Source organism: Procambarus clarkii, chromosome 44 (assembly GCF_040958095.1).
Source record: "Procambarus clarkii isolate CNS0578487 chromosome 44, FALCON_Pclarkii_2.0, whole genome shotgun sequence".
NCBI classification, from domain to species: Eukaryota; Metazoa; Arthropoda; class Malacostraca; order Decapoda; family Cambaridae; genus Procambarus; species Procambarus clarkii.
Window position 1 is genome coordinate 15,325,124 of NC_091193.1, and position 12,484 is coordinate 15,337,607.

At 39.0% G+C, this 12,484-nt stretch overlaps 1 protein-coding gene across 5 annotated transcripts in view; it reads right to left on the bottom strand.

Moving 5' to 3' along the window:
* The window catches only part of LOC123745283 (uncharacterized), a 54,612-nt gene that overhangs the window by 33,812 nt on the left and 8,316 nt on the right, over window positions 1–12,484 (bottom strand). For 3 of the 5 annotated variants that reach the window (XM_045725665.2, XM_069300660.1, XM_045725663.2), the window contains exon 2: window positions 7,577–8,532. The exons of the other annotated variants lie outside the window; for them this stretch is intronic. In XM_045725665.2, the coding sequence (XP_045581621.2) occupies window positions 7,577–7,703 (127 nt within the window). In that variant the 5' untranslated portion in view covers window positions 7,704–8,532. The remainder of the gene's footprint in view (window positions 1–7,576; window positions 8,533–12,484) is intronic. 5 annotated transcript variants of the gene reach the window in all.

Genomic DNA, 12,484 nt, shown 5'->3' on the forward strand with positions numbered 1-12,484 from the left:
ACCAGCCTGCACTGGTAAGCTTAGGGAGCATTATGAGGATATCCTCAAGAACACCCGGGGTGAATATACTGACAATGATACTCCAAGTTTCACCTACAGCAGATGGTCCACTGTTGGGGGGGAACATAGTGTAGTGCGGAATAAATATGCCACGTATTTTACAACTATGACAAGTGTTGGACAACCATGGCAGGTGTTGGGCAACTATGACAGGTGTAGGACGAGGGTGGCTTATAAAATGCTGTAGGCGTTGTATATCTAGTACTTTCCTAGATGTACTCGCCTATGATAAAGTAGACTGCTCTTCCAATTACTCTGTGTAGTTGAGGAATACAGTCGTGAAAGAGTGCACGAACAACCTTCCAGGACGTTGCAGTGCCAAGTCGAGGCACTGCAACCCGCCATTCTCAGCTAATACATCTCATTTTGTATATTATAGTCCCCAACGTACAAATTTCAAAGTACTATAAAAAGAGGCTGCTCACAAATATCCACGTTTCCTATGCGTATATTGTTTAGGTTAGGTGGATGACTTGGGTTCGTGTTTCTGATTAGGTTAGCATTTTGTATTTTGTACGTTATGGCACATGATGAGAACAGGATGGGGGACTGAATGTCACGTATATTTTTATGCTACACGCATCCCGGCCGATAAAAATCTAGATTACACAAGGGGCGAACGAAGAATATGCGATGTAATTCGTTTTCCTGGCTTGGAATTTGACGGTAATATTTGGAACGTCCGCTCAACACTTAACTCGCGCGAATTATAACAGGAGGTCAACAAACTCGAATCAAATCAGCTCGTATTTTCGTAGACCAAACGCTAATTAATCATGGAACCGTATTTCATGTTTAGGAAAATACTTACAGGGTTTTCAACTCGACCTCTGCAATGCTCGTCCAAGCTGCGGTCGACTCCAAGGACGCATTCGTCAATTTTAACGTACTGTGCACCCATTTTTTCAAATATAAACTAATTAAAGTAAATATATTTTACTTTTGTGTATAGTTAGGCATAGGTTAGATTAGGGGTTTAGGTTCTGTTGGCAATTATTTGTATCTGGAATACGTGGGTGAAGTATACAAAGAGAAGCGATTCGAACAGAGGACGTGAACGAATCACTGTTCGAGAAAAGTTCGAACGTGATCATCTGTGAGACGTTAGTAAATTGTTAATTATTTATACAGCCCGTCCTCATAAACAAAAGTCAAAGTCCATTCCATGTACCCGCCAAACCTTCTGTTATGAATGAAAAACGGCTTACAACTCAGAACTGATGTCCGAACAATTCCGGAACCAATTCCGGGTGTTGCTGCGGCTTTGTGAGTGATACTGCAGCTTCGAGGGTGTTACTGCGGCTTTGTGAGTCGTACTGTAGCTTCGAGGGTGTTACTGCGGCTTTGTGAGTGATACTGTAGCTTCGAGGGTGTTACTGCGGCTTTGTGAGTGGTACTGTAGCTTTGTAGGTAATAGGCCTTTTTGACTGTAATAATTACATCAACTGTTACTGTATCTTCTACAACACTTTCACTTCCAATTCTACTGCTACTGTCTCATCCCCTGTCGAATCTCTACATTTATTATAAATACATCTTCTACATCTACTAAAACTATACGAAGGACTACATCTACTTCCTCTGCTAGTACTTTCAAGACTACTTGAACACTTACAGCTGTTTCTGATGTTTCTTCACCAATAACTCAAAAGTAAAAGTTTTGATTGGAGGTTATATTGGAGGATTGGAGGTGAGCGATCCGGTCGTGCGGATCGCTCACGAGTTGAAAATGGTATCTAAGATTACCCTAAGAGCGACCGAAAAATATGAATGGTAATCAGACACACCGGGATGGAATTTAACGCTAATATATGAAACGTTCATTCCATATTTGCCTCACACGTCGCAAATTATAGCAAGAGGGATACCTGTTCAACCAGGCTGTGATTCGTACGTCAGGCTGCGAGCAGCCGTGTCCAACAGCCTGGTTGATCAGTCCAGCAACCAGGAGGCCTGGTCGACGACCAGGCCGCGGGGACGCTGAGCCCCGGAAGCACCTCAAGGTAGGAGGGGGGGGTGTGGCTGGGGCTGCACGCAAGATGTGGGTCTTACAGGGGGCTGGGGCTGCACGCAAGATGGGGGTCTTGCGTGCAGGAGGGTCTATGAGAGGGAGGTGGGGAAGGGGCTACTGAATTGAAGGCAAAACAAGTATAGCTGTGCAGCCCGCCTCCTGGAGCGTTCCCAGTACGTCACTAAACTGATGTACTAAATTGCCCGAACCTAACCTAACCTAACCGAAGACCCATGAAAAAGAAAACGGGACATCCCGTCAATATTGCGAACCACAATAATTTCAGTACATCAGTTTTTGGCCTTTGGGGGAGATTTATACATCAAAATGAAGGGAATTTTACGTCAAAATGGGGGGAAGGGGGGGCGTGGGATTTATACCTTATACGTTTGTACTATTCGAGAGGACGAGTAAAAGCCAGCTATGAATTGTACAATTTCTATTGAATTATTCCTAAAGTGTTGTGCATTAAAACATTCAACGCGGGAAAAGGTCACGGATGTCGTCATAATGACAAATGGACTTTATACCAGTATGAAGTCTTTTCCAGACACTTCCACTGCTTTTTAGAAGTTCTTGTTGTTGTAGATTCGCTACCTGGAACAAAAAGTTCCAAGTAGCTGGGAGCTAATCGGTGTGTGATATGACAATTGGTTCTCATTTTCTTCTTTTTAGGAGAAAATGAGAACCAATTGTCATATTACACACCGACTGCCACATGAGACTGATATTTGATAACTTAGGTTCGGGGATGTGTGGAAACGTTCTAATGAATATCGTCGAAGAACAAAATAATAATAATTTCAACAACAAATTAACAGATGTGCATGAACTGAAAGATAAGGAATAAGTTAAGAGATTTAGCCATAATGGTGAATATCACAAAAATACTGATTAACTGAGCACAAAGGTTCAAAGACGTAATAAATTGGTCTACAAGAGAGTTTTATCATTGCACTCGTGCCTTGGAGATGAAACTTAGGCTTTTACGGCAACGCTGTGTTAGAGATCAATTTGTCTACACACATTTGCTAACCTTGACCGTCCTTCAAGACGTAACTGACTTCGTATGATGATACCCTCATATAAAATTACTACAACATGATTGTCGGAAAATCCGACACCATTTAATATATCATACAGACAGATAAGAGCTGTGTTGTATAAACAAGTTACCCATAGAAAACGTAACTTGTAGTGGAATTACCGTCTATAGAAAACGGGATATCATCACCACATACTATTATAATTCACCAGCTATTCTGCTGGGAATTATTCTTAAATACATTAGTCTTTGGACTTTACCATCATAAAAACATCTTATATAAATTAACTTAATTATCAATATTAAAGTAGAGTAAATGTGACCCTTCTATCACGTTCTGAAATCTGGACAATGTAAGCCAGGCGTCAGAGTGGAGGAGGAGGGCAGCCATTGTTTATACGAGACCAGAGGCTCACACGGGAGCAAATTCGGCTCCTGTTAATTTTACTTGGACGTAGTGTTATGGATACCAAAGGTGTACCATCTGTCAACACGCTGTCAACAAATCAAGTTAAGTGTTCTTTCCGAAACCCATTATTTATCATTAGTGGCCATTAATGTCATTATATAGGGTGACCCGGTTAGATCACATGGAAGCCTCAAACTAAAGGTATTTAAGCCAGGTCTTCATGTTCCATGTACTGTTTTCTCTGATATACTTGTCATATATAGGTATCTGGCTTCACAGCTAGCGCACTTTTGACAGGTCAAGACGAGGATGCAAGATTTGTGCACCAGTTACTGGGTGATATGGAAGCTACCTCAAAGAGGATAATTTGGTGTCTACACCCTAGTTATACCTGGTGGACTAACCTGCTGTACTATAAGATAAGGAACCTCTTCAATGTATGTAGTTACTGTAGTTTGATTGGCTGCATACATATAAATATAAACCCCCCCTAATGTGTAGAGGATCGATTTGTGAGATTGTGAGATTATTGCAGAAATACAGTCCACTTATCATTATACAAATTGCTATCGAAGTATATAAATTAACGTAAATATAAATTCATATAAATTAAATAAATATAAATCTCACAGGTCGGTGCCCACAATGATTTCTTAGTTAAAATTATGAGTTCCACGAAAGACTCGCTGACTTTAAATAACACGAGAAGGATTTCTCTGTTTTTCGAAACATATTCTATATTCTCGTTCAAGAAATACAATGCTTATTTTCCACTTCATTGAAGGGGAGAAAAAAGTTATCGAACGTTGATATTGAGACATTTTATCAATTATTCAGGAATCTCGTCCATGTTTGGAAGTACATGTGTCGGTAAACCGCTGTTTTCCGCAGTTTATGACCATAAACCAATCTCAGCATCGTGGCATACAAGGGGTGTTCACAAATTTTGGTTTAGTGTTAAATGTAAGGTTTATCACCCGCTGGAGGGTTGGTTAAGCCCATCACAATAGCTTACTGACCAACCAGCAAGTATATATGCTACAAGGGTGAGAGTTCGAACTTACGTCCAAGAAGATCCCAGACGCGGCTTAATCGACTGTGTCGTGGCACAGTCGATTAATGGGGAAAATTAAGAATAATGTGTCGTGGCACAGTCGATTAAGGCGCGTCTGGGATCCTCTCGGACGCAGGTTCGAACCCTCATCACGGCCCTTGTTGATTTGTTCATGTATACTACACGTCTTGAACATAATCTAAAGTAAACTCGGTGTATATATATACACCGATAAGTTGAGTACACCTCTTGCTGTATATATCTTTTTTTCTCCTCTTTTGTGTAGACTCTTCTGAAACATTTAATTCCATTTGAATTGAAAACAAGAGTTTAATATATTTTTATGTAAACCTTGGAATTATAATCCTTTATTTTATTTTAATTTTCCCCATTATTCCCTGGTTGCCATTATTTAGTTTGCTTGTACCGTTTATCATTTATACAGTAAATTATCGAGCATTAGTAAATAATATACACTTCTATAATATAATAAATTATCAACACATTATGAGAACTAGCAAAATAAAAATAATAATTAGAGTTTGGCTGTAGCCAAAGTGAGGTGTTTGCTTCGTGGAATTATTGCGTAAACTTAATTTCCTAGTTTACATCAGGACAAAACTGAGGTGTGGTTTACAGGGTGATCAGGTACTGACCAAGCTGTGCTCACCTAGCTGTGCTTTAATGGGCTGAACTTTAGGTCTTGGGTCTTGCCTCTTAAAGCTTTCAATGAATTTGTTCCAGATACACAAGTTTTAAGATTGTATCACATAAATACATAATAAATAAATAAAGACATAAACACATACATGTCAATAAATAAGTTAAAAATAATAAATTTATTAAATAAATGACAATAAATAAACACATAAAATACATAAATAAATAATAATAATATAAATAAAATAATAAATATTTTAAGTCGTCGATGCCTCCACGCCTTTATTCCCTCGTCGTCGTTCCTCTTTCATTTGCGTGTTCCTGTTCCTCCCATTTAAGTCTGTCTGTCCTAGTCTTCCCGGTTAACTCCCCCGGGTATTATTTATGTCGTAATCGAGCATCTTCTGGTTCTTCTCTCTGCCTGTGAAATGAGGTTTTGTTCCTCTAATTTGTCCTCGTAACTTATACTTCTGAGTTTGGTGGCATAACTTTGGATTTTCTCCAGTTTTTTGTGCTTCACGAGACTATGACTCCATGGGGGTGCCGTATATTTCATAACTGTAGGTCGGACATATGTGGTATACACTTTTTACTTTGCTGCTATTTGAGTACTTCCTTACCCACAGCAGAATCTTTCCAGTGACTCCCACCTGTTTCACCAGCTTGAGCACTGGTCTCTTCTGGAATACCACGTCAAGTGGCCTTCTAGTGTGTGGTCTGGTCAACTACCACGTCAAAGCCAGTCTGACGGTCTAAAAAACATGCAGCCAGGGAATGTTTTTAGATTTGTGATGCAAGTTTTCTTGTTACTGAACCAATGCTGGAGCTTCATTTATGTATGCTCTTCTCTCCAGATGTTCTTATCTTGTTCTTATGATATGTTCCCTGGCCCTGAATGCTATGCATGGAAGAAGCACTGGATGTATTTTAGCGCTCTCTGTTTCCCATTTCAGTTTATTTGCAAAAAATTCGCCACCTTTCAGCTTTCTGATTTGAATTGAAATTAAAATTGAAATAAGTTTATATCGAGGTGAAATAAGCACAAAGGGATGAGGTTGCTCAAGATATTCTCACCCCCGTTCAGTACAACGTGTTCATACATATATAGACACATCAGAAACAATAAACATATTACCGAACATTCTGAGTGATAAACATATACATTTCTTCCTTTACAAATGTAGTATGTGACCAGACGTACATACAAATACCTTTATGACTAGGTATACAGACAATTTGCAATAGACATTCAGCAAATTCAACAAAATGTTACAATCTTGGTGCAAAATTCTTATAGCTCTCCAGAGCTTTCTGACAGTTCTCTTTGTTTTCAGTTACTTCTTGTATCTGTTTTTAAGCGCCTAACACAGATTTAACTCCTCTTATGTTTCCCAATGGGATCTTCTCTGGTCTCGTGGCTTATATCAGGTAATCAGAAAATTCTTCAGTGTTGCTTGGTTAACAGATCCTTGTCAGTTCAAGCAACTGTTTGCTTTACAGTGAAGACCTCTTGGATTAGTCTTTTGAGTTTCTCATTCACATCTTTAATGTGACAGTGTCTCCCCTTTTTCTTAGTTCAATAACTAATCACTTTGTTGTTGCTTTCCATCTGGTGTGGCGATGACACAGTTTGGGAAGGTTCTTAAAGGAATTTGCTTTCTCCGTTTAAAACGAACTTTCTGCTACTGTCCTCATGCTGATGTGGGCTACTCATTCCTGGCCCTCTGGAATTTCCCTCTCTTTTGTGCTTTTGGTCTACTTGTGTTCTGGCCTCATGCTGGAGAGCTTAGGTTACTATGGCATCTTGGATTTAAACCACGGTTACTCCTATGCCATCCATTGTCTTCTCTTTTTACAGGGACGCAAGCTCATCCCCTCAGCTTTTCTGTGTGAGAAAGTCTATCATTCATTGTGGGGGGGGGGGTTCTTCGTACTGGGTTCAGTGTCCCATGGCATTTAATAGGTATTATTAATTATCTATTTATATGGGTTATGCGGGTCCAGGTGAGGATCAGTCATGTGGTAACGAGAGGAACGGGAGGAGGAGGTGGTAGAGAGGGGAACGTGAGTGGATGAGAAGAGTCACTGTTGGACTTTCCCGCCAGCCAGCCACCCGCCCCACCGGCGCCTGGAGGACCACGAGGTTGCTATAGGCGAGTTTATTGTTCTTGATGTTAGTACAAGGTGGCCTAACCTGCGGTTGGCATCACATACACACGCTTCCCACAGGGACAATACAATAGGTATATATATATATATATATATATATATATATATATATATATATATATATATATATATATATATGTATGTTAATCCTATAATAGCAACACTAACCAATGGGAGCAATATCCAGGAGTGGCGTTGGTTCGAAGTTGAATCGACGGTGATTACATTGATTCGTCGATGAATTGGCGTTGCTTTTGGATACTGGGACCATAGGGGTAGCCTCTTCCGTCTTCATGTTAACCCGGCGGTTTACATGATAGGTATACACTGAGAAGCAGGTGGGTAAACTCCACTACGCTATAGTCTGCCTTACGTCACATTGCTTAATAGTCGTCGAGAGCATTACACGAGTTGAAATTCACTCGTGAAATTTTGTTGTTATTCACCAGCTCGTGTTATTGAAGGGACTCTGCTGCTTGGCGCGCTACTGTTTTTTGCAGGGATATTCCTGACAATGACGATGTTGACTGTGTTGACGCTGTGTCGTAAGCTCCAGGTACTGTGTTGACGTTGTAACGTAAGCTCCTGGCACTGTGTTGACGTTGTAACGTAAGCTCCTGGCACTGTGTTGACGTTGTAACGTAAGCTCCTGGCACTGTGTTGACGCTGTAACGTAAGCTCTTGGCACTGTGTTGACGCTGTAACGTAAGCTCCTGGCACTGTGTTGACGCTGTGTCGTAAACTCCAGGCACTGTGTTGACGCTGTAACGTAAGCTCCTGGCACTGTGTTGACGCTGTAACGTAAGCTCCTGGCACTGTGTTGACGCTGTAACGTAAGCTCCTGGCACTGTGTTGACGCTGTAACGTAAGCTGCTGGCACTGTGTTGACGCTGTAACGTAAGCTCCTGGCACTGCGCTGACGTTATATCGTAAGCTTCTGGAAGTGGGCTGATACTGTATCGTAAGTTCCACGAAAGATTGCATCCTGTGGAAGGTGTGATAAGGCCAGATCCCAAGACTAGCGGCGGGCGAGTGAGAGTGTGTTTACACACACTCGTGCCTAAATTGTACACAAATGGGTACCTGTTCTTCCTGCTGTAACTGAAAGAATGTACGAATGTGATCTGCAAGTCAGGGAAGAGATCAGCATATACTTTAATGTCTGTTGAAGAACGAAGAACATTAACCGTAATCCACAAATCTTTCATTATAAAAGAAGTTAGGATAGAAAACTAAAAGGATAGGATAAAAATTCCCAAAATCGCTCGCAATAAATGACACGCAAAATAGCGAAGCCCGAAATGCTGTGCGTATTAGTGGCTTTAGGCATGGTCTGTACTAGCTCTATCTAGAAGTCCAACATATGTTTGTAACTCGTTTTGAATGTATGACCTTTTATACCCGAATAAACATTATCTTATCTAACTAGAAATAGAACATTCTCCCCCCCCCCCACTCTCCATGCACTCGCTCTAACAGAACAAATAAGAGATGCAGTACTGTAAGGTTTACTAGTATTTGTTTTTATTATAGGAAAGTACCAATATAGTACCTAATCCACCCTATTCCTTCACAGAATACACGACAGTTTACGAACAAAATGAGGTAAGAGATATAATATTATTATACATGAGGCTATGAAAGTGATTAGACCCCAAGACTCCCATGTTACCAATATATATATATATATATATATATATATATATATATATATATATATATATATATATATATATATATATATATATATATATATATATATATATATATATCAAAACATATATAGTTTGCAATATGATGAACAAGCTGAACTAAGGGGTATGTGTCCCCCTACATTAAGTTAATTATTGCAATAAAGACACACACATTATATATATATATATATATATATATATATATATATATATATATATATATATATATATATATATATATATATATATATATGTCGTACCTAGTAGCCAGAACGCACTTCTCAGCCTACTATGCAAGGCCCGATTTGCCTAATAAGCCAAGTTTTCATGAATTAATTGTTTTTCGACTACCTAACCTACCTAACCTAACCTAACCTAACATTTTCGGCTACCTAACCCAACCTAACCTATAAAGATAGGTTAGGTTAGGTTAGGTAGGGTTGGTTAGGTACGGTCATATATCTACGTTAATTTTAACTCCAATAAAAAAAATTGACCTCATTCATAATGAAATGGTTAACTTTACCATTTCATAACAAAAAAATTAGAGAAAATATATTAATTCAGGAAAACTAGGCTTATTAGGAAAATCGGGCCTTGCATAGTAGGCTGAGAAGTACGTTCTGGCTACTAGGTACGACATATATATATATATATATATATATATATATATATATATATATATATATATATATATATATATATATATATATATATATATAATGTGTGTGTCTTTATTGCAATAATTAACTTAATGCAGGGGACACATACCCCTTAGTTCAGCTTGTTCATCATATTGTAAACTATATATGTTTTGATCGTTGCCGATAAAGGCAGGTGTTTCGAGGTCATCAAGTATTATTACACGAGGAGAGTGGCGTAATGAGTAGCCTACAGAGGGAGCGATGATTACAGCGTTTCTGTAATGACAGGGGGGGTGGTGGTGGTGGTGATGATGATGGTAGCGGTGGTGGTAGTGGTGGTGATGGTAGCGGTGGTGGTGGTGGTAGTGGTGGTGATGGTAGCGGTGGTGGTGCTGGTGGTGGTGATAGTAGCGGTGGTATAGGTGGTGATGGTGGTGGTGGTGGTAGGAAAAGATTAATGTGTATACATCATGTAAAAGGGTTGAATGACGTATTGAATGAAGGGGATGCTAGTCACTGATATTGTATGACATTTAAAGCAACAGAACCTGAGCAGAATATTTTAATTAACACATTTAGGTACATGGGTAGAGGGTTGAAAACTAATATGTTTAATTTTAAAATAAATAAAACCTATAATTATTTTGAAGTCATTATTAGCCTAAAAATAATTCTAAGATGGTGATAATTACTGCCATCTTCCTACCACTGAAGACGTGAAGAATTTGCAACTTTAAAACTAATAGTTTTCAAGAATTGTAATTTACATATTATTTGATATTGTTTAGTTCTAAGATAAATAATTCCCAAATATAAATTAATACCATGAAACTGTCCTGTCTTGAATCTGACCTGAATCTTGTTTTATATACTTATTTATCAATTCTCTAACACTCTTGCATTACATCTTACAAGACGTGCACTGGCTGTCTACTTTATTCAAATGCTGTCCGTCCATACAACATCAAACATGATAATTGAAATTTCATCTTAAATCTTTAAGGAATATGTTTCTGGCTTGGCAAGTTTCTGGCTCGGCAAGTAAACCTATTGTGGACCTCCACAGGACAGTCTTTATTGTATAGGGACCTCCTGTGGAAATAGACCTGCAAGTGAAATTGCACGTAGGTCTATTTCCTTCTGCACAACTATAAGTGTCAATATTTGTGAATGTCTTCTACAAGGCACCCGCTGACGAAATTTCATCGGGTATCGTAAACATAATTGGAGTTCTTAAACTCAATAAAACTAACACTTATCCTTCCCATTATTAAGCGACTTATCTAATGGCAGTTTCAGAGTGTGACATTGACGATGCATTATAATATACAGACTGTCCATTAGGCACAGCCAGAACAGCTCTCAGTGATGGAAGAGAGAAAAAGAAGGAAATAAACGTACATGAGAGACTGATAAATATTGAAGTAACAGCACAGGACGTAAGAAAACAACTAGGATTACTAGATGATTGTCAAGCTCTTGAACAAAATCGTGTATTACCATGCATGTTAAAATAAGTGGCATAGGCCCTTAGCATACCTCAAGCATTGATCTTTAATGATGTAATTACAAAGGCAGGATTGCCCAGCTGCTAGAAAAAGGAGACAGAAATGAGACTACAAAAAAGGTTAACTACAGACCAGTATAATTGACAAACATCCGTAGCAAAATACTCAATGGAATAATAAGATCAATAACACAGATTGAATTAGATTTGTAAACAATCATCAACATGGCTTTAGGGCTAGGGGAAACCATTACTAACAAACCTACTGAAGTTTACTGGAAAAGTAACGGAAATAAGGCAGGATAGACATGGTTGGGCAGATTGTATATTTTCTTACTGCCAAAAAAGACAGACAGAATACCTCACAAGAGATTAATACAAAAACTTGAGAGACAAGCCGAAGTGGAAGAGCACTGACATGGGTCAGGAAATACCTAACAGGCAGGAGTCAAGAGTCACAGTGAGAGGCAAGAATTCGGACTGGCGCAGGGTAAAAAGTGAAGTACCTCACGGATCGGTACTAAGCATACGGGTGGCTCCTGTGGATTTGTTCATTGATACTAAGGCCCATACTTTTCATTTATGTTAATGGCCATAATGTAAGCATAACATTATTATGTTTACAGGAGGTTAATGACCTCCTGTAAACATAATAATGTTATGTTTACAGGAGTTGAGTCATATATGTCGAGGTTTGCAAAATTAATGAAAAAGAGTTGAGGCAGATGGGGATTGCAAAAAATGGCTTCTGGATCTCAACACCAGCAAGTGTAAGGAGATGGAAATATGAACTGGTGACAGACCAAAAGAATGATTCACGATGAAGGGAAATTACCACATTGTAACGACTAGAGAAAAAGACCTTGGAATGGACATAACACCAAACCTATCTTCGGAGGTACATATATATAGGATAACATCAGCAGAATATTCTACACTAGTAAAACTAAACATCATACTGGAACATAAAAAAGCATTTAGATCATTGTATACCGCGTACGTGAGACCAGTTTTAGAGTATGCCGCTCCATCGTGGAACTCCCCATCTAAAAAACACATTAGGAAACTCTAAAAGATTCAGAAGTTTGCAACAAAGCTGTTCCCGGAATTGCCTGGAAAAGAGAGTGAAGAAAAACTGAAAGACCTAGACCTGTCGATGCTTGAAAAAGAGGAGAAGAGGGGAGACCTGATAAAGATATATAAAATCCTTAAGGGGGATTGAAAGTGAAGA